Source organism: Eretmochelys imbricata, chromosome 21, assembly GCF_965152235.1.
Source record: "Eretmochelys imbricata isolate rEreImb1 chromosome 21, rEreImb1.hap1, whole genome shotgun sequence".
NCBI classification, from domain to species: Eukaryota; Metazoa; Chordata; order Testudines; family Cheloniidae; genus Eretmochelys; species Eretmochelys imbricata.
The window spans coordinates 17,966,397-17,993,700 of NC_135592.1; the positions used below are offsets into that span (position 1 = coordinate 17,966,397).

At 48.4% G+C, this 27,304-nt stretch overlaps 1 protein-coding gene across 3 annotated transcripts in view; it reads left to right on the top strand.

Moving 5' to 3' along the window:
- Positions 1 to 658: 658 nt before the first annotated feature.
- The window catches only part of KLHL12 (kelch like family member 12), a 105,478-nt gene continuing 78,832 nt past the window's right edge, over positions 659 to 27,304 (top strand). For all 3 annotated transcript variants that reach the window (XR_013348545.1, XM_077839477.1, XM_077839476.1), the window contains exons 1-3: positions 659 to 991; positions 11,553 to 11,706; positions 12,274 to 12,491. Coding sequence is in view for 2 of the 3 variants with exons in the window: in XM_077839477.1 (XP_077695603.1) it covers positions 809 to 991; positions 11,553 to 11,706; positions 12,274 to 12,491 (555 nt within the window). In the remaining variant the exon portion in view is untranslated. The remainder of the gene's footprint in view (positions 992 to 11,552; positions 11,707 to 12,273; positions 12,492 to 27,304) is intronic.

Here is a 27,304-nt window from a genome sequence, read left to right on the forward strand (position 1 = left end):
CTTTGAGCAGGGGGTTGGACTAGATGACCTCCTGAGGTCCCTTCCCACCCTGATATTCTATGATTCTTTGATTCAGTTGACAGCGTTTGCAGCACATGGCGGGAAACACTTCAGCTTACACTGTACCACGACTGGCCGGGGCCGGGGCCGGGGCCGGGGCGGGATGGGACGAAACGGCCCGCACGGTGCGAGGGCCCGCGGCGGTTTACAGGGGGACGGGACAAGCGCATTGCACAGGCTGACGCTGCACCTGCGGCGTAACCGCACCAGGCCGCGGTCAGCGCAGCACACGGCCCGCGAGGCTTCGCCTCCCACGGGGCACCGCGGCAGCTGACTGCGTCGCGGGGCTCGGGGTCCAAAGCCCCCGTTTCAGCTGCCCACGGGCTCCCTCCCGCGGACGGCCAGTGTGCAGAGCGGGGGCATGTACCGCAGCCCCGCGGACGGCCAGTGTGCAGAGCGGGGGCATGTACCGCAGCCCCGCGCCGCTGGCAAGGCTCCCGCTCCGCGCCCGAGCGACCCCCGCACCGGAAACCCCGCGCCGCAGACCCCCGCCGCGCGGCCAGAGCGCAGGGTTCCGTTGCTGGGTGACGAAGGGCGGGGTCTACGCGGGGTGACGTCACCAGCGTGCGCCGGCGCCCAGAGCTGGCGGTTGGCGCGGCGGAGGCGGCCGGGCCCTGCCGTGCAGCCTCGGGTGCGCCGCTGCCCCCCGTTCCGTCTAGCGGGAGCGGGCCCGCTCCGGCCTCCGCGCACGGCTCCCCTCAGCCGAGCCCGGCCCAGGGCCGCCGGGACCCGCCCGGCCCGCGCCGCCATGGCCCCCAAGGACGTCATGACCAACTGCCACGCCAAGTCCATCCTGAACGCCATGAACGCGCTGCGGCGGAGCGGCACGCTGTGCGACGTGACCCTGCGCGTGCAGCGCCAGGCCTTCGCCGCGCACCGCATCGTGCTGGCGGCCTGCAGCGACTACTTCTGCGCCATGTTCACGAGCGAGGTAGGGCGCGCGCCGCCCCGCTCCCGGCCTGGCTGCGCGGGGCCGGCGCTGAGCGCGTCCCCCGCGCGGCGCCAGGGAGCGCGTAGGCGCCCGTCCCGCCTGCAGCCGGGGCGGCTCTTGCCCCAAGAGCCAACAGCCTGGGGGACCGCGCAGAGCGGGTTGGCTCAGGGTCATACAACAGGTCCCCGGCAGAACCACGAGCAGACCATAGCGCTGAGCTCCAGGCCCAGCGCCCTTATTTGATAGTGATTTACACTAACTGCACGTTCTTCCTTTGCACGATGCTGAAAGGAGATCACGTTTGGCTGCTGTTTGGCTCAGATTGTTGAAAAGCAGGAGCTGTCTGTGGCTTTGGTTCAAGCTTAATGCTGTAGCAAACAGAAAAAACATGGAGGGGGCAGTGAGGGATTGTGGAACTGGGTTTGTAAAAGATACGTTTGTGTTGTCTCTTACCAGAGAAGATAATTTCCTTTTTCTAGTAGCCTTTGAGTTGCTATGGAGAGAGCGGGCTGAAGCAAACTGAGATTCTGTCTCCCTACAATGCCAGTAGCCCTTTCGGGGGATACCATTTTCCCCAGATCTTCGCAAAAGATGTAAATAGATGCATGCCTTTACCTTATGTTTCCTTATTTTTGCGATTTTTAATTTTGCATTATTATCCTTCAGCAACCTTGGCTGCCTTTTATCACGTGTCTGTGTAGATGAATATGTGATTTAAAAAAAATTGTGAACTTATTGCTGGTAAATGTGCAGGATTCACTTTGCTGGAGATTGAAGCTTTTTATCCACCAATAGTCACAACATGGGCAGCAAGCAATGCAAACTTCCCTGTCCACCGCCCCTAACTCCCTGTCAGTCCAATTTAGCCCTTATCAGAGGGACCACATCTAGCAGTAGCACAGTCAGTCCTTGGGACCTTTGCTGAGGTTGCCAATAAGGGCCGATGGCAGCAGTGATTAGTGTGCATTAGGAACTAGGCTGAGACCATTTCTTCTTGACCCACACAACACACCTTTCAAGATCCATGTGTCCTATACGTGCCTATCACAACATGTGGTGTACCTCACCCAGCATACTAAGGGTATGTCTACACTGCAATTAAAAACTCGTGGCTGGCCTGTGCCAGCTGATTTGAGCTCATGGGCCTTGGGCTAAGGGGCTGTTTAATTGTAGTGTAAATGTTTAGGCTGGAGCCCAGCCCCTAGGACCTTGTGAGGTGGGAGGGTCCCAGAGCTTGGGCTGAAACCCATGCTGGACCATCTACACAGCAGTTAAACAGCACTTTAGCCTGAGGCCCATGAGCCAAAGTCAGCTAGTACGGGTCAGCTGCAAGTGTCTAATTACAGTGTAGACATATCCTAAATACCCCAGAAGCTCACTGAAACCGTACGTGTCCTGGGTGAAACAAAACAAACTCTCAAATGAACTCTCACAGGGCAGGTCTGTACTTAAAATGCTGCATCAGTGCAGCTGCACCGCTGTAGCAGTTAAGTGAAGACCTTTCTATGCTAACAGGAGAGCTGCTCCCAGCAGTGTAGTTAATCCACTTCTGTTAGGCGGTAGCTATGTTGATGGGAGAAGCTCTCCTTCTGACATAGCGCTGTCTACATAAGGGGTTAAGTCAGTATAACTACGTTGCTCAGGGGTGTGGATTTTTTGTAGTTATACCAATATAAGTCTGTAGTGTAGACCTGGCCACAGAAATACGAAAATACAAAAACACCATATTACTCGTGTGAGGACACTCATAAAATGATCATTCCATACCTGACCTCTCAGAAGAAACCTGCACAACATCTTCAAAAGATGAGCCTGGGAGCTTACATGCATAATTTTGCTAGATACTAAAAATCATGAACTCAATAAAGACATTGTTGTAATGAGCTATAAATCCAGTCTGTAATCCACTAACCCACTTTTGTCCTACCACTGCAAGGTGTTAACTGTTCACTTCACCTTGAATGGTCTCTTGCAACATGTTAACTCCTTTCCTTAACAATGTGTTCCATCTTGTATTAAGCTGTGGCATTCTGAGTACCTTTTCCAGACCCGAAAAAGGGTGCTGTGTAAGGGTATGTCTACACTATGAAGTTAGGTCGAATTTATAGAAGTTGATTTTTTAGAAGTCGATTTTATACAGTTGATTGTGTGAGTCCCCACTTAAGACCATTAAGTCGTCGGAGTGTGTCCACAGTACCGGGGCTAGCGTCGACTTCCAGAGTGTTGCACTGTGGGTAGCTATCCCGCAGTTCCCGCAGTCTCCACCGCCCATTGGAATTCTGGGTTGAGATCCCAATGCCTGATGGGGCAAAAACATTGTCACGGGTGGTTCTGGGTACATGTCATCAGCCCCCTCCCCTTCCCCGGTGAAAGCAATGGCAGACAATCATTTTGTGCCGTTTTTCCTGGGTTACCTGTGCAGATGCCATACCACAGCAAGCATGGAGCCCGTTCAGCTCACTGAAACCGTATGTGTCCTGGGTGCTGGCAGACACGGTACTGCTACACAGCAGCAGCTCATTGCCTTGTGGCAGCAGACGGTGCAGTACGACTGGTAGCCGTCGTCATCTCCTGGGTGCTCGTAGCTGACCTCGGTGAGGTCGGTCGCGGGCGCCTGGGCAGACATGGGTACTCCTGGCAGACCTCAGACATAAATGGGAGTGACTCCAGGTCATTCCCTTCTTGACTTTCGTCTCATGGAGATTCAGCCTGCCTAGAAATAACCTTTGGGGATGTTGAAATGCCTATAGTTCTCCTTGGGGACTCAGCCTACCCCTTAATGCCATGGCTCATGAAGCCAGACACAGGCAGCCTGGTCAGTAGTCAGGAGCTGTTCAACTATAGGCTGAGCAAGTGCAGAATGGTGGTAGAATGTGCATTTGGAAGTTAAAAGTGCGCTGGCGCAATTTACTGACGTGGTTAGACCTCAGCGAAACCAATATTCCCATTGTTATTACTGCTTGCTGTGCGCTCCGCAATATCTGTGAGAGTAAGGGGGAGATGTTTATGGCGGGGTGAGAGGTTGAGGCAAATCGCCACTGATTACGCGCAGCCAGACACCAGGGCAGTTAGAAGAGTACAGGAGGGCACGGTGCGTATCAGAGAAGCTTTGAAATCCAGTTTCATTACTGGCCAGTCTACGGTGTGACAGTTCTATTTGTTTCTCCTTGATGAAAACCCGCCCCCTTGGTTCACTCTACTTCCCTGTAAGCCAACCGCCCTCTCCTCCTGCCTTCGATCACCGCTTGCGGAGGCAATAAAGTCATTGTTGTTTCAAATTCATGCATTCTTTATTAATTCATCACACAAATAGGGGGATGACTGCCAAGGTAGCCCGGGAGGGGTGGTGGAGCAGGGAAGCACCAGGTGGGGTAGGGGAGGAGGGAAGGACAAGGCCGCACAGCACTTTAAAAGTTTAAAACTTGTTGAATGCCAGCTTTCTGTTGCTTGGGCAGTCCTCTGGAATAGAGTGCTGGGTGCCTGGTGGGCCCCCCCACCGCGTTCTTGGGCGTCTGGGTGGGGAGGCTGTGGAACTGGGGGAGGAGGGCGGTTGGTTACACAGGGGCTGTAGCGACTGTCTGTGCTCCTGCCTTTCCTGTAGCTCAGCCGTACTTCAGAGCATGTCAGTTTGATCCCCCAGTAGCCTCGGCATTGACTCCTGCCTTCGGTCAGCAAGCTGACGCCACCTATCGTCTTCAGCCCGCCACCTGTCCTCACATTCATATTGTGCTTTCCTGGACTCTGACATTGCTTGCCTCCACGCATTCTGCTGGGCTCTTTCAGTGTGGGAGGACAGCATGAGCTCAGAGAACGTTTCATCGCGAGTGCGTTTTTTTTCGCCTTCTAATCTTCGCTAGCCTTGGGGATGGAGATGATAGTGTGAGCGTTGAAACATTTGCAGCTGCGGGAGGGGGAAAAAGGGAGAGTAGTAGTTAAAAAGACATATTTTAGAGAGCATTGGGTAGACTCTTTCATGGTGAACCTTGCTGTTAACATTACATAGCTCATGTGCATTTGGTACAAGGTCGCACTTTGCCTCTTATCTTGAGGGTCTGCCTGTTTGGTGTGAGACATAACACGTTCTTGGCTGGGCAACAGAATTCGGCTTGCAGGCAGCCATGGTAAGGCAAAGGGTTTCGGCTTCTTCAACCTTCATAACGTGGGAATGGTTTCAAAGAGCAGAGCCCTCCTTTCCCATACCAAGCAGCCGTTGGGTTGGCCCTTTAAAATGGGTTGGCAATTTAAAAGAAGGGGCTGCAGTTTTCAGGTTAACGTGCAGCACAAACCGAATTAACTTCCCCCCTGCTCCCGCCACCCACACCCAATTCTCTGGGATGATCGCTTCACCCCCTCCCCCCACCACGTGGTTAACAGCGTGGATGATTTCTTTTCAGTCACAGGCACACGGACTTATAAAGCAAGGTCAGTTCCTCACACTGAATGTCTTAAGGGTCTTCCTTCAACAGGGCATCAAGACAGAAAGAAGCATGGTGGTGCAGTGGCTTATAATTTCTCTTATGGAAGGTCAATGTTAAGATAAATGTTTTTGTGGTATTGAAAGTGCCAAAATGAAGCAGAGTTTGGTTGTCCTTGAATAAAAATCCCACCTGATATCCACATAGACAGGCGGTATGGTTCATGCAGGTTGTAGGTGCTGTTCTTGACATCTGGGCATTGAATTACTACCACTGTGTTATGAAATGGTAGCTGTTGCTACCTTCTCATGATTAAAGTTGCTACTGAGTATTTCAGACCCCAGCTTTCCCCAACTGCCCTACTTCCTAGTCCACAAGCAGAGGCTTCAAAATTGGTAGATTTGGTTTGGGGCAAGGAAGAATTTTGTATGGAAAATGAGTGTGGGGAGCAGACTAGGAAGTCTTTGCACCTTGGGTCACTTTCCTGGCATCCCTAGTCCCCCTTCAGATCCTATCTCATTGCTTTGCTTCCTGTACCTATACCATTCTCTGCAGACCTGCTAAGATCATAGAATCATAGAATATCAGGGTTGGAAGGCACCTCAGGAGGTCATCTAGTCCAACACCGTGCTCAAAGCAGGACCGATCCCCAATTAAATCATCCCAGCCAGGGCTTTGTCAAGCCTGACCTTAAAAACTTCTAAGGAAGGAGATTCCACCACCTCCCTAGGTAATGCATTCCAGTGTTTCACCACCCTCCTAGTGAAAAAGTTTTTTCCTAATATCCAACCTAAATCTCCCCCACTGCAACTTGAGACCATTACTCCTTGTTCTGTCATCTGCTGCCACTGGGAACAGTCTAGATCAATCCTCTTTGGAACCCCCTTTCAGGTAGTTGAAAGCAGCTATCAAATCCCCCCTCACTCTTCTCTTCCGTAGATTAAACATCCCCAGTTCCCTCAGCCTCTCCTCATAACTCATGTGTTCCAGTCCCCTAATCATTTTTGTTGCCCTCCGCTGGACTCTTTCCAATTTTTCCACATCCTTCTTGTAGTGTGGGGCCCAAAACTGGACACAGTACTCCAGATGAGGCCTCACTAATGTCGAATAGAGGGGAACGATCACGTCCCTTGATCTGCTGGCAGTGCCCCTACGTATACATGCCAAAATGCCATTGGCCTTCTTGGCAACAAGGGAACACTGTTGATTCATACCCAGCTTCTCGTCCACTGTAACCCCTCGGTCCTTTTCTGCAGAACTGCTGCCTAGCCATTCGGTCCCTAGTCTGTAGCGGTGCATTGGATTCTTCTGTCCTAGGTGCAGGACTCTGCACTTGTCCTTGTTGAACCTCATCAGATTTCTTATGGCCCAATCCTCCAATTTGTCTAGGTCCCTCTGTATCCTATCCCTACCCTCCAGCGTATCTACCTCTCTTCCCAGTTTTGTGTCATCTGCAATCTTGCTGAGGGTGCAATGCACACCATCCTCCAGATCATTTATGAAGATATTGAACAAAACTGGCCCGAGGACTAACCCTTGGGGCACTCCACTTGATACCGGCTGCCAACTAGACATGGAGCCATTGATCACTACCCGTTGAGCCTGACAATCTAGCCAGCTTTCTATCCACCTTATAGTCCATTCATCCAGCCCATACTTCTTTAACTTGCTGGCAAGAATACTGTGGGAGACCGTGTCAAAAGCTTTGCTAAAGTCAAGGAACAACACGTCCACTGCTTTCCCCTCATCCACAGAACCAGTTATCTCGTCATAGAAGGCAATTAGATTAGTCAGGCATTACTTGCCCTTGGTGAATCCATGCTGACTGTTCCTGATCACTTTCCTCTCGTCTAAGTGCTTCAGAATTGATTCCTTGAGGACCTGCTCCATGATTTTTCCAGGGACTGAGGTGAGGCTGACTGGCCTGTAGTTCCCAGGATCCTCCTTCTTCCCTTTTTTAAAGATGGGCACTACATTAGCCTTTTTCCAGTCGTCCGGGACTCCCCCCGATCGCCATGAGATTTCAAAGATAATGGCCAATGGCTCTGCAATCACATCCGCCAACTCCTTTAGCACTCTCGGATGCAACGCATCCGGCCCCATGGACTTGTGCACGTCCAGCTTTTCTAAATAGTCCCGAACCACTTCTTTCTCCACAGAGGGCAGGTCACCTCCTCCCCATGCTGTGCTGCCCAGTGCAGTAGTCTGGGAGCTGACCTTGTTCATGAAGACAGAGGCAAAAAAAGCATGGAGTACATTAGCTTTTTCCACATCCTCTGTCACTAGGTTGCCTCCCTCATTCAGTAAGGGGCCCATACTTTCCTTGAGTTTCTTCTAGTTGGTAACATACCTGAAGAAACCCTTCTTGTTACTCTTAACATCTCTTGCTAGCTGCAACTCCAGGTGTAATTTGGCCTTCCTTATTTCACTCCTGCGTGCCCGAGCTATATTTTTATACTCATCCCTGGTCATTTGTCCAATCTTCCACTTCTTGTAAGCTTCTTTTTTGTATTTAAGATCAGCAAGGATTTCACTGTTAAGCCGAGCTGGTCGCCTGCCATATTTACTATTCTTTCTAAACATCGGGATGGTTTGTCCCTGTAACCTCATTAAGGATTCTTTAAAATACAGCCAGCTTATTTTACTTGTTTACTTCCTGCTTATTTCAGGATGTTTACAGAAAGGAGAAGGTATAGGAAAAGTATAGTGCTTGGGGACAGTGAGGTCACAAGATGGGAGTGTCACTCCTTCCTCCTTTTCACGAGCGTGGTCGACAACTCTGTTTAGTTCACTGTGGAGGGGGTGTGAGCTTTGATTCTTCAGATTATCATGTTTGGCTTTCTTTCTTCCACTCTTTTCAGTTTCCCATCTTCATCCTTGGTGACCTCGGTCTCCAAATTGATACCCCTCTGCCCCACACCTGACTACTTGTCCTCCTGTCTTTATGATTTTAAACCACGATGTAGCTTGCTCACTTACCAAAATGGCCACTCACCTGGTTTTGCTTTCACTAAAAGCTGTTCCTTCTTGATTTCCCTGTATCCAAAGGCTTCTTCAGTCAGAAAATCTGTCCTGGTAAAGAAGGGATGTGAAAGCAGCAGTTTTATCAAATGGAAAAAGAGAAAGTTGATAGTAGTGATTTGATAGTAAATTAGCAGTTATACAGTGCAGACCATTGATAAGGCAGAAAGTAAAAGCATGAATGAAAAAAATGTGCAGTAAGATGTTAGTTGGCTAATTTATAATCCATTTGACAGATCTCAAAAAGTAACTAATTGCATCCGATGAAGTGAGCTGTAGCTCACGAAAGCTTATGCTCAAATAAGTTGGTTAGTCTCTAAGGTGCCACAAGTACTCCTTTTCTTTTTGCGAATACAGACTAACACGGCTGTTACTCTGAAACCTAAATGGAGACTCATCATCTGAAAACATTTTTAATAGTAAGTGTAACTAACTTTTCTAGGGACATGCTGGATTCTTCATCTCTTGGAGTCTTTAAATCAGGAATGGATGTTTGTTTCTAAAAGACATGCTGTAACTCACAAGAAGTTATGGGCTTAAAGTCCTGCACTTAGGAAGGAAGAATCCCATGCACCGCTACAGGCTGGGGACTGACTGGCTAAGCAACAGTTCTGCAGAAAAGGACCTGGGGATTACAGTGGATGAGAAATCAGCAGTGTGCCCTTGTTGCCAAGACATATTGGGCTGCATTAGTAGGAGCATTGCCAGCAGATCGAGGGAAGTGATTATTCCCCTCTATTAGGCACTGGTGAGGCTACACCTGGAGTATTGTGTTCAGTTTTGTCCCCCTACTACAGAAGGGATGTGGACAAATTGGAGAGAGTCCAGCGGAGGGCAATGAAAATTATTAGGGGGCTGGGGCACATGACTTACGAGAAGAGGCTGAGAGAACTGGGGTTATTTAGTCTGCAGAAGAGAAGAGCGAGGGGGGATTTGATAGCAGCCTGGGGGGACCAAAAAGGGTGGAGCTAGGCTGTTCTCAGTGGTGGCAGATGACGGAACAAGAAGCAATGGTCTCAAGTTGCAGTAGGGGAGGTCTAGGTTGGGTATTAGGAAAAACTTTTTCACCAGGAGGGTGGTGAAACACTGGAATGGGTTACCTAGGGAGGTGGTGGAATCTTCATCCTTAGAGGTTTTTAAGGCCTGGCTTGACAAAGCCCTGGCTGGGATGATTTAGTTGGTGTTGGTCCTGCTTTGAGCAGGGGATTGGACTAGATGACTTCCTGAGGTCTCTTCCAACCCTAATATTCTATGATGTGGGAATCAATGGGTAAAGTTCTTTGGCCTGGCCTCTGCAGGAGGTCAGACTAAATGATTTTAGTGGTGCCATCTGGCCTTAAGTTTTATGAATCCTCTTTCTCAGGCTGCCAGTCAGTCTCACTGTATATGATCCACTCACCTTCTACATCCCACTTCTCTATAATCCTCAGGCTGTTGACTTCTTACACTCTTCTTACCCTCTTTCTTTTGCACCCTCATTCTGCTTTCTCCATCACCTTTGACTCCTGTTCCCCTCTCTTCTACTGTAAAGTGCATCCCAGTAGCCCACAGCACTGGCTCAGTCTGTTTACTCCACTCCTGCGTTGCCTGCACCTTCACAGGAAGTCCCAGGACTGCACTGATTTCCTCCACTACTGGATTATTTTCTTCTCCTTCAACTCTGGCAGTTCCATGGCCAAGCAACAACCCTTCCTTACTGAACCCTTATCCATAACTGTTTAATTTCATCTTTGACAAGAGAAGCTCGGGTGCTTCTCTCTGAATCATGCACGTCTAGTACTGACACTGCCCCCTTTAGCCATATACCGGCTTCAGGAAAAAAATCTGCTTCACAAGTCACATCCTGAAGACCCCATTAAGGGCCTGTGCATGCTGACAAGAGGTCCTCAACAGCTTGCAGGAGCAGACTTTGTGGTTCTGTATGCTAGCCATTTATCCAAGAGTCAATAGAAACAGGGTCATCAGGTTTACAATAGAGACATGAAACCAATTATAAACTGAAGCACAATCTCAGTATTTCACCTGCACACACGAGTACTGTGGCTTCTCGGAATTTAATATGTCCACAGTTGATGGATCCTTTAAAGCCCTTAGAAAAAATATTTGATCCAAAATAACACCTCTTACAAAATAACAAAAGGAAGATGGAAGGTTGGCATTGCTAATTGGGCCAGAGTTAAGGTTGACTGGGTACCTTAACTGTGTATTTCTCTATTTTCATATGTTTTTCATGCAAGTTTAACCTTGGCTCTGAAATTCCTGGCTTTTTAGTAGAACTATGAAGTTCTTGTATGGATTTTTATCCTTAAATTACTGATCTGTCCCTTCAATCTTAACTCTAGCTTAATGGAACTTTTTGAGTGGTGTGTTTATAAAGACAGGCATGAGATGGTTGCTCCACACAACCCATAATGTGTCAGGCAGCCAGTCCAAGGGGAAGAGTTGTGGGGAACTCTCCTTCACTCCTCGCTTCTGCTTGTCAGATGACACAGGCGCTGACTTTTATTTTTCGCAGTGGGTGCTCTACCCCAGGCCCCACTCCTGCTTGGCCTCTTCCCCAAGGCACTGCCCTTGCTCCACCTCTTCCTGCCCAGCCCCCTCCCCTAAGACCTCCTGCCTGCCCGCTGCTCCCTCCTCTCTGCCCCCTCCCCCAGATGCTCACCAAATAACTGATCAGGCGGCCAGCACCAGGGCAAAACCACTGTGGATAGTGGGTGCTGAGCACTGCCTTATTTTTTTCCCTGGGTGCTTGAGCCCTGGAGCACCCATGGAGTCTGCGCCTATGCCAGGTGATGTTAGTGAGTCTGCTGTTCATCTTAGGTTAAATACCACCCATTAAGCTTCTGTTGTGTCAAATCTCATCTGGCTTCTTCCAAAATACAGTTTCCCTGAGGCATCCTTCTACACAAAAGAAACACTTATGCTGTCTTCTCTACACACGTGTGTATGCACACACACACACATGCTGAATTCTCCAAGGAAATTCCTTCATCTCTATCTTTTCCCTTTTTACATACACTGAAAAGGCAGAGTACTCTGCAGGGACAACTTCTAAGAGCCATCACTGGGTTTTTGGTCTGACCTCTGGAAAATAAACCATTATCTCCCTTGCTTTTAATTTGTAGCTTTCAGAAAAAGATAAACCATATGTGGATATCCAAGGGTTGACAGCCTCTACTATGGAAATCCTGCTGGACTTTGTGTATACAGAAACGGTTCATGTGACGGTAGAAAATGTCCAGGAATTGCTCCCAGCAGCATGTCTGCTTCAGCTGAAAGGTAATTGCAAACCAATTAACCATGCAGATTGTACAGTTGATGCTGTTAAGGGCTCTGGAATGTCTGACTTGTAAGTAAAGGAAAGATTGCAGAAGGCAGAATAGGGTGCTGGGCTGTTTCCAGACCCAAGTCTTTTTGTGTTGAAATTGCATAATAGCCGTTTGTCAAATGTGCTGCTGCATGTACTCTGTTCTCACTGATAAGAAAGTTTAACCCTCATGGAGAAATGGTGATAAAACAAATAATTGTCCCAGGGCATCTCTCACTCTAAGGTCTTATAGATCCCCGAGCTCTGTAAGGCTTCCTTTTGAGTCTCTCCTATATTTGTCAAGTTATTTTTAGTATGTATAAATAGTCAGTGGTCTAAACATACTGTCTGTTGCTTTATTTATTTCTGGCCCCGAAGAAATGTTTGCCTATATGTCTCTTTGTGTGTGCATACCTCTAAGCAAGGTTTTGGGGTTGACATTTCAATATAGACTAGAACTTGGTTTTCTAAATTACTTTCCAAAGCAGGGATTGGATAGCAGAAGTGCATGAGCTCACTCACTCATCTCATTTCTATAGGTGTGAAGCAGGCTTGTTGTGAGTTCTTGGAAAGCCAGCTGGATCCATCAAACTGTTTGGGCATCCGAGATTTTGCTGAGACACACAACTGCGTTGATCTAATGCAGGCAGCAGAGGTCTTCAGCCAGAAACACTTCCCAGAGGTGGTTCAGCATGAAGAGTTCATCCTCTTAAATCAGGAAGAGGTGGAAAAGCTCATCAAATGTGATGAAATTCAGGTAAAGGTAGCAGGATTTGTTGTGCAAATCAGTGAGAGCAAAATACTGCTTGAAAACAAAGCAAATAACGGTATGTCTAGCCCTCTTCCATTTCCCCCACATTGGTTAGTTCATAAAACTCTTGGAATGGCTGTCTCAGGCAGACTTTGAATGCTCTACTGAAATCTGCTTCTTACTGAATCAGCTGCATATTCTGAAACTGACAGGTAGAGTGTAACCTCCCCTCTGCAGCAAGGTAGCTGTCATTTGAACATGGAGAATGAAACATTGGTTTCTGTGTTCGTTACTAACTGTTATGAAATGACCAGTACTACAAACCAAAACCAAATTAGTTACAATCAAGGAGAAAGGCCAAGACACAACAGACATGGGGGATATTTCTCTCTGGTGTAGAACAGAAATTGTGAACTCTGGCCTGGGCTTAACAGTGGGTGACCAGCTGGGTTAACAGTTGTAGTTACAAAAATAGTTACAATGGAATATATTTATTAGGCATCAGGTTATGCTTAGGCCAGTGTTGATTGTTGTTAAGATAGTGCTTGTGGATTCTGCTTTCATCTCTGGTGCGTTCTGTACAGGCAGGAAATATCTCACTCTTCCAGAGTGAGATACCTTCCTTGCCTGTCAAATAGCTTACTGTAGTTAAAATCATCAAGTGACCTGTGCCCTACACTACAGGGGAAGGTGAAAAAATCCCAGGGTTACTGTCAATTTGACCTGGGGGGGAAATTCCTTTTCCACCCCAAATATGGTGATCAGGTAAACCCTGAGCATGTGGGTGAGACCCACCAACCAACTACCTGGGAAAGAATTCTTTGTAATAACTCTGAGCCTTCCCCATCTAGGGTCCATCTCTGGAGATATTTGTTAATAACAGTCGCAGATGATCCATATGCCACTGTAGGCTACCTCATCGTACCATCTTCTACATAAATTTATCAAGCTCAGTCTTGAAAGAGGTTAGGTTCTTGCCCTCACTACTTTTCTTGGAAGGCTTCACTCCTCTGATGGTTAGAAACCTTTGTCTAGTTTCAAGCCTAAACTTGTTGTTGGGCAGTGTATATCCCTTTGTTCTTGTGCCATCAATGGCCCTTAAACACCAGGGAGAGAGAGGAGTTGTTATCCTTCTGATAGCAATTATATCTTCCCCTCTGCCTTCGTTTTGTTAGGCTAAACCAGCCAACCTTCTTAAGTCTCCTCTCATAAAGTAGGTTTTCCTTTCCTCTGATCATCCTAGTAGCCCTGTCCTGCACCTGTTCCAGTTTGAATTCATCTTTCTTATACATAGGAGACCAGAATTGCACACAGTTTTCCAGATGAGGTGTCATCAGTGCCTTGTATAATGGTAATGACACTTCCCTGTCTCTTCTAGGAATACCTCACCTGATGCATCCTAGGATTGTATTAGCCTTTTTCATGGCTGTATCACATTAGTGATTCATAGTCATCCTGTGATCAACCAGTCCATCCAGGTCTTTTTCCTGTTCTGTCACTTGCAACTGATAAGTCCCCAGCTTGTAGCAAAAACTTCTGTTGTTAATCCCTAAATGCATGATCTTGCACTCTCCACTATTAAATTTCATCCCATTTCCATTACTTAGCTTTCAAGGTTCTCCAAATTTTGTATGATATTCCGGTCCTTCTCCACATTGGCAATATCTCCAATTTTGTGTCATCTGCAAAGTTTATTAGTACACTCCCACTTTCTGTCAAGGTCATTAATGAAAATGTTAAATAAGATTGGTCCCAAGACTGATCCTTGAGGCGTTCCACTTGTACTCTCTCTCTCTCTCTCTCTCTAGCCCGATAGTTCACTTTTCAGTATAACCTGGTGTAGTTTCCCCTTTAACCACCTTTCGATTCTTGTATTAATCCTCACCTTTTCCAATTTAACTAATAATTACCCACATGGAACTGTATCATATGCTTTACGGAAATCCAGTTAGATTAGATCTACTGCTTTTTCTTTGTCTAGATTAAAAGTCTTATCTCAAAGAAAGAGATCAGATTGGGTCTAGCACAATCTACCTTTTGTAAAACCGTGTTGTATTTTATACAAATTACCATTTATCTCTGTGTTTAATTATGCTCTCTTTCAGAATTTGTTCTAAAATCTTGCATACAACTGAGGTCAAACTGCTGGGCTTGTAGTTTCCCAGATCATGTTTTCCTTCCCTTTCTTAAATATAAGCACAATAGTTGCAATTCTCTAGTCATAAGGTACGAATCCTGAGTTTATGGATTTGTTAAAAATCCTTGCTACTGGGCTTTCAATTTCATGTGCCAGTTCCTTTAATATTCTTGGATGGAGATTATCCCAGCCTCACGATTTGGTCCCGTTAAGCTGTCTGAGTTTGGCTTCTGCCTCATGTGGTAATTTCTACTTCTATTTCCTTGTGCCCACTAGCCACCTAGCAGCTCCCCCCAAGATCCCCATTAGCTTTATTGAAAACTGAGGCAAAGTATTCATTTAGGTGTTGGGCCATACCTAAATTATCTTTAATCTTCATGCCGGATTCCCCCTTCTTTTGTTGTCTTCTTTTTATATATATGGCTAAAGAACCGTTTATAATGGTTTTTAATTTCCTTTGCAAGATCCAGCTCTGCTTGGCTTTTGGCAGTTCCCACTTTATCCCTAAACCTCCAGACCTCCAAGAGGTAGCTTTCCTTGCTAATCCATCCCTTATTCCATGCCTTGTAGGCTTTCTGATTTATCTTAATAACCTGTTTGAGATGCTTGAGCTGCAACCCTTCCCTATGAGGTTCCCACCCACCCCCCCTTGCTTGGGATGCAAGTTCCAGGTGGTTTCTGCAACTTTGACTTAAAGTAGTTCCAAGCCTCCTTCACATTTGCTGTTGCATACGTCAGCTCTGGTCAGAGAGGAGAGCTTACAGATATTGTGGCTCTAAAAGCAGTGGAGCCTTTCATGTTAAGAGCATTTTCTGCAAATAAATTAATAGCATTTACTACCCAGTATTTTTGGTTGACCTAGAGAGCTCTCTGTGGTTCTTGTGCAGAGCATCTTTTTCTCCATTTCCTGAAGAAGCTATCAGACATTCCAAAAACAATTGGTGTTGGTGCCCAGTGTCTGATTTCAGAAATACATTTAGGTCTTTAATTTCTATCCGTCATTCTTTGTATGCTGCTGAGTAGCATACAAATACATGCACCATCCCCATGAATGTGGGATTCTTCCACCTAGGTGAGCAGTAAACCACAGGAGTGTATAGGCACAAGTTTGAAATATAGACAGTATAGAGCCAATACTTATAACCTTAAATACAAAAATGATACATGCATACAGATAGCATAATCATAACCAGCAAACCATAACTGTGTCTTAGACACCTTATTTGACCCCTTTTATACAAGATTTGGTGCCACTACAGGACCTTGATTGCAACAATGATCTGTACAGTCCCAGTTCATGTCAATAACGTTACAGTTGGTGAAGATTATAAAATTACATCTCTAAAAAATCCTTGCATAGATTTTTAGATGCACAATCATCTTTAGCTTTAAATGCTTGGATCTTCAGATATAGTTTTTAAAATACATCTTTCAAAAGACCACCCTTATCTTAAATACACATTTTAATTACTATAGTAAAAGAAAAGTTGCTTCTAAAGTCTTCCTGTCCTTTGTCCATCCCTTTCTCCCTTTACACACCGCCCCCGCTCCCATTGAAGAGAACCCTTAAGGGGACAACACCCCTTTCCTTCCAGATAGTTGGACAAAGAATTTCCCTTTCTTCACTTCTGACTATCTGATGAACTATCTGTGAACCGTCTAGAAAAATCAGTACATAGTAAGATATAAAATCCATTGTTATGCCTAAAATCTTTGGAAACCTATTTTTTAAAGTTGGTGAAATTTCATAAACATGTCTATTGTTATGGAGATCACACAAAGTAAATTAGTGTTCCCTTTTTCTAAAAGCTATGAACATTGTTGTGAACACACTAAACCTCTGTGACTGATTAATTTAAATAATGTCTTTGATTCAGTGAGTTAATTATGTAGTAATCTGGAATTATTGCTTCATGAAGGCTTAAGAGTACATTTAAAATATAAAATCACCTTGGAAATACTGATTAAGAAAATGTTACACAGAGAAGAGCTGCGTCATGTATTCCGTAATATTTAATGTTGTATTCAGCAAGACAGCTGACTCGCCCTTACTACAAAGTTTTTTGCAAATAAATCTCTGACAGATTTCAGGGTATATCAAAAAACCTGTGACTGACATTTTTTATTCTCAAATTTAGTGCTTTTAATTAGGTACCTTCTGCATGTCCAGTCTTCACCATCTGGGATGCACTGGAAAACATGCCCCATTTTCTTTAGAAAGAAATTGCTGAAGAGTATTTTTTTTTTTTTTCTTTTTTTCTTCTCAAATGTCATTTGCTTCATTTGGGTTCAGGGATTTGGCTGAAAGGGGGTGGGCAGGGAGGGGGAGGGAAGAGAGGAGGGAGACAGTGTGGGAGAGGGCGGGGCCTGGGCAGAGTGTGGGTGGGGTCTGGGCACAGCAGGAGTGACGTATGGGCGGGACCACAGGCTGAAGAGGTGGGCTGGGGAGCTAGCCTCCCCAAGTGGCAGCTTCACCCACCCGTCCATGACAGCAGGTAAGACTGGCTCTAGACTGTTCTCAATGGTAGCAGATGACAGAACGAGGAGTAATGGTCTCAAGTTGCAGTGGGGGAGGTTTAGATTGGATATTAGGAAAAACTTTTTCACTAAGAGGGTGGTGAAACACTGGAATGCGTTACCTAGGGAGGTGGTAGAATCTCCTTAGAGGTTTTTAAGGTCAGGCTTGACAAAGCCCTGGCTGGGATGATTTAACTGGGAATTGGTCCTGCTTCGAGCAGGGGGTTGGACTAGATGACCTTCAGGGGTCCCTTCCAACCCTGATATTCTATGATTCTATGATTCTAAGAGTGGGTCAGCTCCCGCACACCCAGTGTGCACTGCAGTCTCCTTAGACAGGGGGCCATGTTCACAGAGCCGAATGCGCTGGTGCCGCGCATTCTGCGTGATGGAGAGGGTACAGGGCTCTCTGCAGGGAACTGTGACTCTCCGCCACTGTGTGGCGGGCCGGGCGGCTTGGTATCCTTGCTGCCTCGTCCTCTTCCCTCCCCTCGGCTGCAAACCCAGGCTGCTGTTGGGCATAGGGGCACCAGTTTAATAATACTGCGGAGGCCCCATAAATCCTAAGGACAGCCCTGATGTCCGCAGCACTGTCTTGGAACTTCTGTCTTCTCCACACCTACATGTTGTGGGGCTGGGTGGTTCCACAAAGGTCTCAGTGAAGGAGTCGTCTCTTCTACACAGCTCTTGCCCAAAGGGTGCTTTGGGTGGAGGAATAACCCTGACTGGGTCCCTTTTTCCCTAGGGTATGCCTGTCTGTAGAAATGCAAAAACAGTTCAGTTGGAGAGAGAGAGATGCGGATGGCAGGGGGTGCCGCTGAAATGGTCATTAATTAGGTCTACTGTGATTCCCATGCTAAGGTTCACAAAGCTGGATGGGGAGCTGTCGCGGGGCGACAACTCACCGGTGCGGTGCCTCCTGTCGGTCGTCCTGGGAATTAGTTCTTCCGGCCAGGATCGCCCTCTGCAGGCCGGTGTCTCACCTGCCACTGGCCCTCATGTCCCTTCCACACCCTAGTGCCTTCCTCGTCAGGGTTCTGCCCCAGCAGTAACCCACAATCCGAGTCTCCCCATCCAGGGGATTCCCCCAACCCTCTACCCCCACCTTGCCTCAGTGGCCACTGCCAGTCACAATCTAGCCCCCGCTCCCTGGGGCAGACTGCAGTCTATGAACCACTCATCATCGGCAAGGGGGTTTGGATCAGCTGCCTCTGCCTATCTCTGGGCTGCCCCTCTGCAGCCCCAGTACCATTTCATAGGCCTTTAACTAGGCCTGCAGCCAGGGGCTTTGCTGGGCTGGAGCTCCCTCTACCCTTCCCTAGCACTGGGCCACCCTAGGTACCCTTCTTAGTTTCCCAGGCAGCCAGGTCCTTCTCTCTCTAGGAAGCTAGAGAGGGTGTCTGTCCTCACTTCTGGCCCACAGCCCTCTTATAAGGGCCAGCTGGACCCTGATTAAGCTGGCCACAGCTGTGGCTGCTTTCCCAATCAGCCTGTTTTTCCCATTCACAGCCCTCTCCTGGGCTGCTTTAACCCCTTCAGGGCAGGACCGGAGTAGTCACCCTGCTACAAGAGCCCTAACTGGTTAGGAAGGACCAAGTTAGTGCTGATTACTGGTTAGATGGTGAAGGTGAGTCAGTGACAGAGATGATGAAACAACTTGAGAAACTAAATGGTACTATGTCACCAGGTCAAGATGGTGCTGAAAGAGGCTTAATTAAAAGCAGCCACCCTCCAGTTGACTTGCTGTTAACACTAACTGAATTGTGATCGTCTGATCTTGTGTATAACACAGGCCGTAAAACTTCCACTCCAAAAAATTCTTAAAAAGAAAAGGAGTACTTGTGGCACCTTAGAGACTAACCAATTTATTTGAGCATGAGCTTTCGTGAGCTACAGCTCACTTCATCGGATGCATACCGTGGAAACTGCAGCAGACTTTATATACACACAGAGATCATGAAACGATACCTCCTCCCACCCCACTGTCCTGCTGGTAATAGCTTATCTAAAGTGATCATCAAGTTGGGCCATTTCCAGCACAAATCCAGATTTTCTCACCCTCCACCCCCCCACACACAAACTCACTCTCCTGCTGGTAATAGCCCATCCAAAGTGACAACTCTCTACACAATGTGCATGATAATCAAGGTGGGCCATTTCCTGCACAAATCCAGGTTCTCTCACGCCCTCACCCCCCTCCAAAAAACACACACACACAAACTCACTCTCCTGCTGGTAATAGCTCATCCAAAGTGACCGCTCTCCGTACAATGTGCATGGTAATCAAGGTGGGCCATGTCCAGCACAAATCCAGGCTTTCTCACCCCACCCCCCCCTTTTCCCAGGGACACACACACACACACACACAAACTCACTCTCCTGCTGGCAATAGCTCATCCAAACTGACCACTCTCCAAGTTTAAATCCAAGTTTAACCAGAACGTCTGGGGGGGGGGGAGGTAGGAAAAAACAAGGGGAAATAGGCTACCTTGCATAATGACTTAGCCACTCCCAGTCTCTATTTAAGCCTAAATTAATAGTATCCACTTTGCAAATGAATTCCAATTCAGCAGTTTCTCTCTGGAGTCTGGATTTGAAGTTTTTTTGTTTTAAGATAGTGACCTTCGTGTCTGTGATTGCATGACCAGAGAGATTGAAGTGTTCTCCGACTAGTTTATGAATGTTATAATTCTTGACATCTGATTTGTGTCCATTTATTCTTTTACGTAGAGACTGTCCAGTTTGACCAATTTAAATGGCAGAGGGGCATTGCTGGCACATGATGGCATATATCACATTGGTGGATGTGCAGGTGAACGAGCCTCTGATAGTGTGGCTGATGTTATTAGGCCCTGTGATGGTGTCCCCTGAATAGATATGTGGGCACAGTTGGCAACGGGCTTTGTTACAAGGATAAGTTCCTGGGTTAGTGGTTCTGTTGTGTGGTATGTGGTTGTTGGTGAGTATTTGCTTCAGGTTGCGGGGCTGTCTGTAGGCAAGGACTGGCCTGTCTCCCAAGATTTGTGAGAGTGTTTGGTCATCCTTTAGGATAGGTTGTAGATCCTTAATAATGCGTTGGAGGGGTTTTAGTTGGGGGCTGAAGGTGACGGCTAGTGGCGTTCTGTTATTTTCTTTGTTAGGCCTGTCCTGTAGTAGGTAACTTCTGGGAACTCTTCTGGCTCTATCAATCTGTTTCTTCACTTCCGCAGGTGGGTATCGTAGTTGTAAGAAAGCTTGACAGAGATCTTGTAGGTGTTTGTCTCTGTCTGAGGGGTTGGAGCAAATGCGGTTGTATCGCAGAGTTTGGCTGTAGACGATGGATCATGTGGTGTGGTCAGGGTGAAAGCTGGAGGCATGCAGGTAGGAATAGCGGTCAGTAGGTTTCCGGTATAGGGTGGTGTTTATGTGACCATTGTTTATTAGTACTGTAGTGTCCAGGAAGTGGATCTCTTGTGTGGACTGGACCAGGCTGAGGTTGATGGTGGGATGGAAATTGTTGAAATCATGGTGGAATTCCTCAAGGGCTTCTTTTCCATGGGTCCAGATGATGAAGATGTCATCAATATAGCGCAAGTAGAGTAGGGGCTTTAGGGGACGAGAGCTGAGGAAGCGTTGTTCTAAATCAGCCATGAAAATGTTGGCATACTGTGGGGCCATGCGGGTACCCATAGCAGTGCCGCTGATCTGAAGGTATACATTGTCCCCAAATGTAAAATAGTTATGGGTAAGGACAAAGTCACAAAGTTCAGCCACCAGGTTAGCCGTGACATTATCTTAGTATCTTTTAGAAAAACATCCAACCTTAATTTAAAAATAGCCAGTGATGGAGAATCCACCATGATCATTGGTAAATTGTTCTGATGATTAATTACGCTGACTGTTGAAAAATATGACTTATTTCTTGTCTGAATTTGTCTAATTTCTAGCCATTGGATTGTGTTATATCTTTCTCTGCTAGATTGAAGAGCCCATTATTAAATATTTGTTCCCCATGTAGGTACTTACAGGCTGCGATCAAGTCACCCCTTAACCTTCTTTTTGTTAAGCTAAATAGATTGAGTTCCTTGAGTCTATTTCTGTAAAGCATGTTTTCTAATCCGTTAATCATTCCTGTGGTTCTTATCTGAACCCCCCTCAGTTTATCAGTATCCTCCTTTCTGTGGGCACCAGAACTGGACACAGTATTTCAGCAAAAAGAAAAGGAGTACTTGTGGCACCTTAGAGACTAACCAATTTATTTGAGCATGAGCTTTCGTGAGCTACAGCTCACTTCATCAGATGTATACCGTGGCAATCACATCGGTGCCAAGGACAGAGGTAAAATAATCATTCTTCTCCTACTTGAGATTCCCCGGTTTATGCATCCAAGGATTGTATTAGCCCAGGGGTCTCAAACTCAGTTTACCTTAGGGCCAGTGCCAGTCCTCAAATGCTCCCAGTGGGCTAATAACATAACTGAAGATGGCGTTCACGCCTCCTCCCAGCCTGTTTCCCACCCTTTTCCCTCACTCCCTTGGCCTCATGCCGACCTGGCTGACTCTGCCCGGCGACTAGTGACGCTGCTTCCATGGCTGACCTTGCCCAGCAACTAGTGATGGTATGTCTGTCCCTTTCCCCCAGCCGGAGCCGGGGCGGTGGGGGCAGCGCCTGCAGCAGACAGCTGGCAGCATGGCTGCATTATTCTCTCCTCTGTGGCTCCGCCAGCAACAGCAGGGATAGGGAACCGCTTGCAGGGAGCCGAGTTGAATGACACCTTGCCAAGTGCAACCTCTGGGAGGGTCCCAGGAGCAGCAGGATGGAGCAATGTTGAGGGGACGGGCATGTAAATCTCTCCTGCCGCTCCCCTCCTGCATCACTCTCCCGACTGGCAGCCATGAGGGCTGCATGAAAAAACTTTTTTAAAGTTTCCATGGCCCTCAGTGGGGAGGTTCTCGGGCCGCAGATGGCCTGCGGGCCTGGACTTTGAGACCTCTGTATTAGCCCCTTTGGCCTTAGAATTACACTAGGAGCGTATGTTCTTCGAGTGATTGCTCACGTGCATTCCAGTAGGGGGGTGTGTGCGCCGCCTGCACGATCGTTGGAGGGTTTTTCCCCTAGCGGTACCCGTCGGGTCGGCTGTGGAGGCCCCTGAAGTGGCACCTTACGGCAGTGTATATAGGTCCCTGCCGACCCGCCGCCGGCTCAGTTCCTTCTTACCGCCAGTGACAGTTGTTGGAGCAGCTCAGTCTCTTGCATTTGCAAGCGCCTACATAGTGGTTCCCTTTTCTTAGTTGTTAGTTCATTATATAGTAGTTAGTTGGACTTACTTTTGGGGGGCTTCCGACCCGCTCTAGTTTCCCCAGGCACCAGGGCATGCCTTGGTCGCAGGGGTTTAAGGTGTGCAAGAGGTGGCGAAACCTATGCCTACAGGCGATCCGCATGCTGTCTGTCTCAAGTGCCCAGGACAAGGCCATCAGACAAATAAGTGCCCAATTTGCAGGAGTTTCAAACCCAGGGCTAAGAGAGAGCTGGGCTATTGTTTGAAGTGCCTCCTGAAGGAGTCGGCCCTCTGTCCACAGCTGGCACCAGAAGCGGCACCGGCATCATCAGTGCACAGCGCCCCGGCCTCGGTGTGGGATGTCCTGGCACTGAGGAAGGGTTCCTCGAAGGAGCTCCAGCAACGCTCCCCAACTCGTAAAGCCAGTGCCATGCGGCACTGCTCGCAGTCCCTGGTGCTGCATAAGAAAAAGAAGGCGGACGGGGCCGTTCCCCCCATCAAGAAGCCGCGAGGGGACTCCAGCGGGGCACCCACGGTCTGGGCCTCAAGACCTGGCACCATTGACTCCGGCCCCAACAGGAGGCCTGTTGAGTCCGGTGCTGGTGGAATTCCTGACTCGGGAGCGTTGGGAGGACGAACTCGACCTTCCATTCACGCTGGACACCTATGAGGCAGCACAGGACCATGTTGCCATGACAGTGCAGTCCCTGGCCCTACAGGTGCAGGCTCAGGCACTGACTGAAATATCTATCCTGGCACTGCGTGTAGCTGCGGCACCGCCCCGGTTCACCATCATGGTAAGCCTGTGATGTTATGGCACCGCTCGCCATCTCCCCGATACGGTTCCCCAGCTCCGTCCCCCCATGGTCAGGCACAGACTACTCGTCCGAGTCAGACGCCGAGTCTTCTGTCTCTAGACGCAGCCACTGCTGCTCCCGGTCCTGGCACCGGTCCGAGCACTGCAGACGGGTGGAACCATGAGCACTGGTGGTTGCCTGGCCACCCCAATGGCAGGGCCTAGTCCAATGGCCCTTTTTGACCCCTTGGGCCTACCATCAGGCTCAGGGTCAGGGCTCCAGGCTGACATCGGTGGCATCTGAACCACGTGGTGCCCCCTCCCCCTGCCGCAAGCAACGTCGCTGGCTTGCCACACCCCCAGGGCTCCTGAGGACCCTGCACGAGACAGGGACTCTGGGCTGTCACGCTCAGGCTCAGTTCTCAAACCAGCACCATCAGTGACACTAGAGCCACCTCCAGTCACGGGAGGCTCCGAAGTACCTGACTCAGCCTCCAGAGAGCCAGAAGGGCAGGAGACCCTGTCCCATGGGCCTCCTCCTTGCTAGACGAGGCAGTGGCAGGCACCACCACCACCCTACCGCGATGGATACCAAGGGACACCAGGACCTCCTTAGAAGGTTGGCCCTAAATCTCAATCTCCAGGCAGAGGAGGTCATGGAGGACTCTGACCTGATGGTGGACATCCTTGCCCCTGAAGGTCCTTCTAGGGTGGCCTTGCCCCTCATAAGAACGATCCAAAACACCAGGTGCTCTGGCAGACCCAGGCCTCTATACTACCCACCACTGAAGGGGTGGAAAGATGCTATTTTGTGCTGCAGAACGGGTATGGTCACTTTTTTTTCACCCACCCCCAATTGGGGACTCTGGTGGTCGATGCTGCAAACCACAAAGAGAGGCAAGGACAGCTGGGTCCCGCACCTAAGTCACAGGACGCTAAGAAGCTGGACCTTTTCAGCCGGAAGGTCTACTCGTCCAGGGGGCTCCAGCTTTGAGTGGCCAACCAGCAAGCAGTACTCAGCCGCTATGCTGTCAACTCTTGGAGCTCTTTGGCACAGGTATACAGGCCAGGCAGGGACCCTTTGGATGCAATAGTTATCCTCCACCCTCGCATTCTCGGGTCTCTCCGCTGGTGGCTGCAACCACAAGTGGTCTGTGCAGGAGTACCCTTTGCCAAACCCCAACCTTGCTATCCCTGGTCACAGACGCCTCGGCGCTCGTTTAGGGAGTGCACCTGGGCAATATCAGAACTCAAGGCCTATGGTCCCACACAGAATTATCACTGCATATCAACGTAAGGGAGCTGAGGGCGGTTCGTCTGGCATGTCAGGCATTCCAGGCCCACCTGCAGGGTGCATGTGTGTCAGTGCTGACGGACAACACTGCAGCAATGTTCTATATAAACAAACAGGGTGGTGCTCGCTCCTCTCCCCTGTGCCAGGAAGCCCTTGAGCTGTAGGATTTTTGTGTTGCCCACTCGATACTCCTAGAGGCATCCTGCCTTCCAGGAGCGCAAAACGAACTAGCCGATCACCCCAGACGTTCATTTCACGGTCACGAATGGTCCCTCAGGCTGCACTTCTCATGCTTGATTTTCCAGAGGTGGGGTTCTCCCCACATCGACCTGTTCGCGACGTGGAGCAACAGGAAGTGCCAGCGGTTCTGTTTTCCTGAACCACAGCTCAGGCTCCATCGTGGATGCCTTTCATGGACGAGTCACCTGCTGTACGCATTCCCGCCCTTCCCTCTCATACACAAAGTCCTCCTCAAGACTCGCCAAGATGGGGCTTCCTTGATCCTCGTAGCGCCAGCGTGGCCCCACCAGCACTGTTTCACCATGTTGATGAACCTCTCAGTGGACAGGCCAGTGGTGCTTCCTGTATGCCTGACCCTAATCACACAGGACCACAGCCATCTGCAACACCCCAATCTGGAGTCCCTCCACTTCATGGTGTGGAAACTCCATGGCTGAACTCTCTTAAGCTTCATTATTCAGACCCAGGTCCTGCTGGGAAGTAGGAAGCCCTCCACTCGTGCCACGTACCTGGCAAAGAAGAAGCGTTTTTCCATCTGGTCTCGACAAAGGGGAAGCGAACCACACCACAGCTAGCGTCAGTTCCCCTTGTTTTGGACTACCTGTTATACCTTAAGCAGCAGGGGTTGGCAATATCCTCTCTCAGGGTACACCTTGCTGCCATTTCGGCTTTTCACTCGGGAGCAGTAATCCCATGGTGTGCAGGTTTCTCAAGGGCTTAGACAGACTTTATCCCCAGGTACGACGGCCCATTCCCCAGTTGGACCTTAACCTAGTCCTGTCCGCACTCATGGAGACCCCTTTCGAGCCCATGGCAACCTGCCCTCTGTCCTACTTCTCCTGGAAGGTGGACTTTCTGGTGGCCATAACCTTGGCCAGAAGGGTATCTGAGCTCAGAGCGCTGACTTCCGAACCTCCCATACGGTATTTTATAAAGACAGGGTGCAGCTCTGCCCCCACCCTGTGTTTCTGCCAAAGATAGTCTTCCAGTTTCATGTGAACCAAGACCTGTTTTTACTTAGGTTCTTCCCTAAGACCCATGCCAGTAACAGAGAGTACATGTTTCATTCCCTGGATGTTAGGCGTCCCCTAGCATTCTACATTGAGCGCACAACGCCATTTCGTAAGTCACTGCAGCTCTTTATTGCAGTCGCAGAAAGGTTGAGGGGGCTCCCGATCTCATCCCAGCGCATTTCATCACGGATCACGTCCTGTATCAGGACTTGCTATGACCTGGCAAAACTTCCAGCCCCTCCGCTTATGGTGCACTCCACGAGAGCGCAGGCGTCGTCTGCAGCATTCCTGGCTCAGATCCCTATCCAGGGCATATGCATGGCAGCAACATGGTCTTCCATCCACATCTTCACGTCACACTACACCATTACCCAGCAGGCGAGGGAGTAGCCTTTGGCAGGGCAGTCCTGCACTCAAGTCAAGGCATAATGCATCCACTGCTTTTCCCCTCATCCAGAGCCAGTTATCTCATCATAGAAGGCAATTAGGTTAGTCAGGCATGACTTGCCCTTGGTGAATCCATGCTGACTGTTCCTGATCACTTTCCTCTCCTCTAAGTGCTTCAAAATGATTCCTTGAGGACCTGCTCCATGATTTTTCCTGGGGCTGGAGTATTGTGTCCAGCTGTGGTCCCACCACTACAGAAGGAATGTGAACAAATTGGAGAGAGTCCAGCAGAGGGCAATGGAAATTATTGGGGGGCGGGGGCATATGACTTATGAGGAGAGGCTGAGGGAACTGGGCTTATTTAATCTGCAGAAGTGAAGAGTGAGGGGGGATTTGATCGCAGCCTTCAACTACCTGAAGGCGGGTTCCAAAGGGTATGGAGCTAGGCTGTTTTCAGTGGTGGCAGATGACAGAACAAGAAGCAATGGTCTCAAGTTGCAGTAGGGGAGGTCTCGGTTGGATATTAAGAAACACTATTTCACTGGGAGGGTGGTGAAGCACTGGAATGGGTTACCTAGGGAGGTGGTAGAACCTCCATCCTTAGAGGTTTTTAAGCCCAAGCTTGACAAAGCCCTGGCTGGGATGATTTAGTTGGTGTTGGTCCTGCTTCAAGCAGGGGATTGGACTAGGTGACCTCCTAAGGTCTCTTCTAACTCTAATATTTTATTCTGTGATTCTATCTATAATATGTAGGGGAAAACGCTGTATGATCATGTGGGACTTCAGTTTGAGTGACATCTGCTGGAGGTCTCATGATGTTAATACTGAAACGTCTTTGGAATTTCTAAACATTATAGATGGAAATATCCTAACTCTCAAAGTGTTGCAGCAAACATGGGGGAATTCTTTGTTAGAGCTTGTCTTGATAGATAAGAGGAACTGATCACAGAACTAAAAATTAATGGGTACCTTAAGTACAAGTGATCCTAAGTTCATCACATTTATAAAGTGGAAGCAGAATAAAGTTCAAACCAGTTATATATACTTGGTGTTTTAATAGGGCCAAGTTCATAAAGTTGAAAATAATTATAAGATTGATCAGCTGGGAGGAAGAATTTAATCAGAAAAATATAAATGATAATTGGGAATCATTTAAGAACACATTACAAGATACCCAA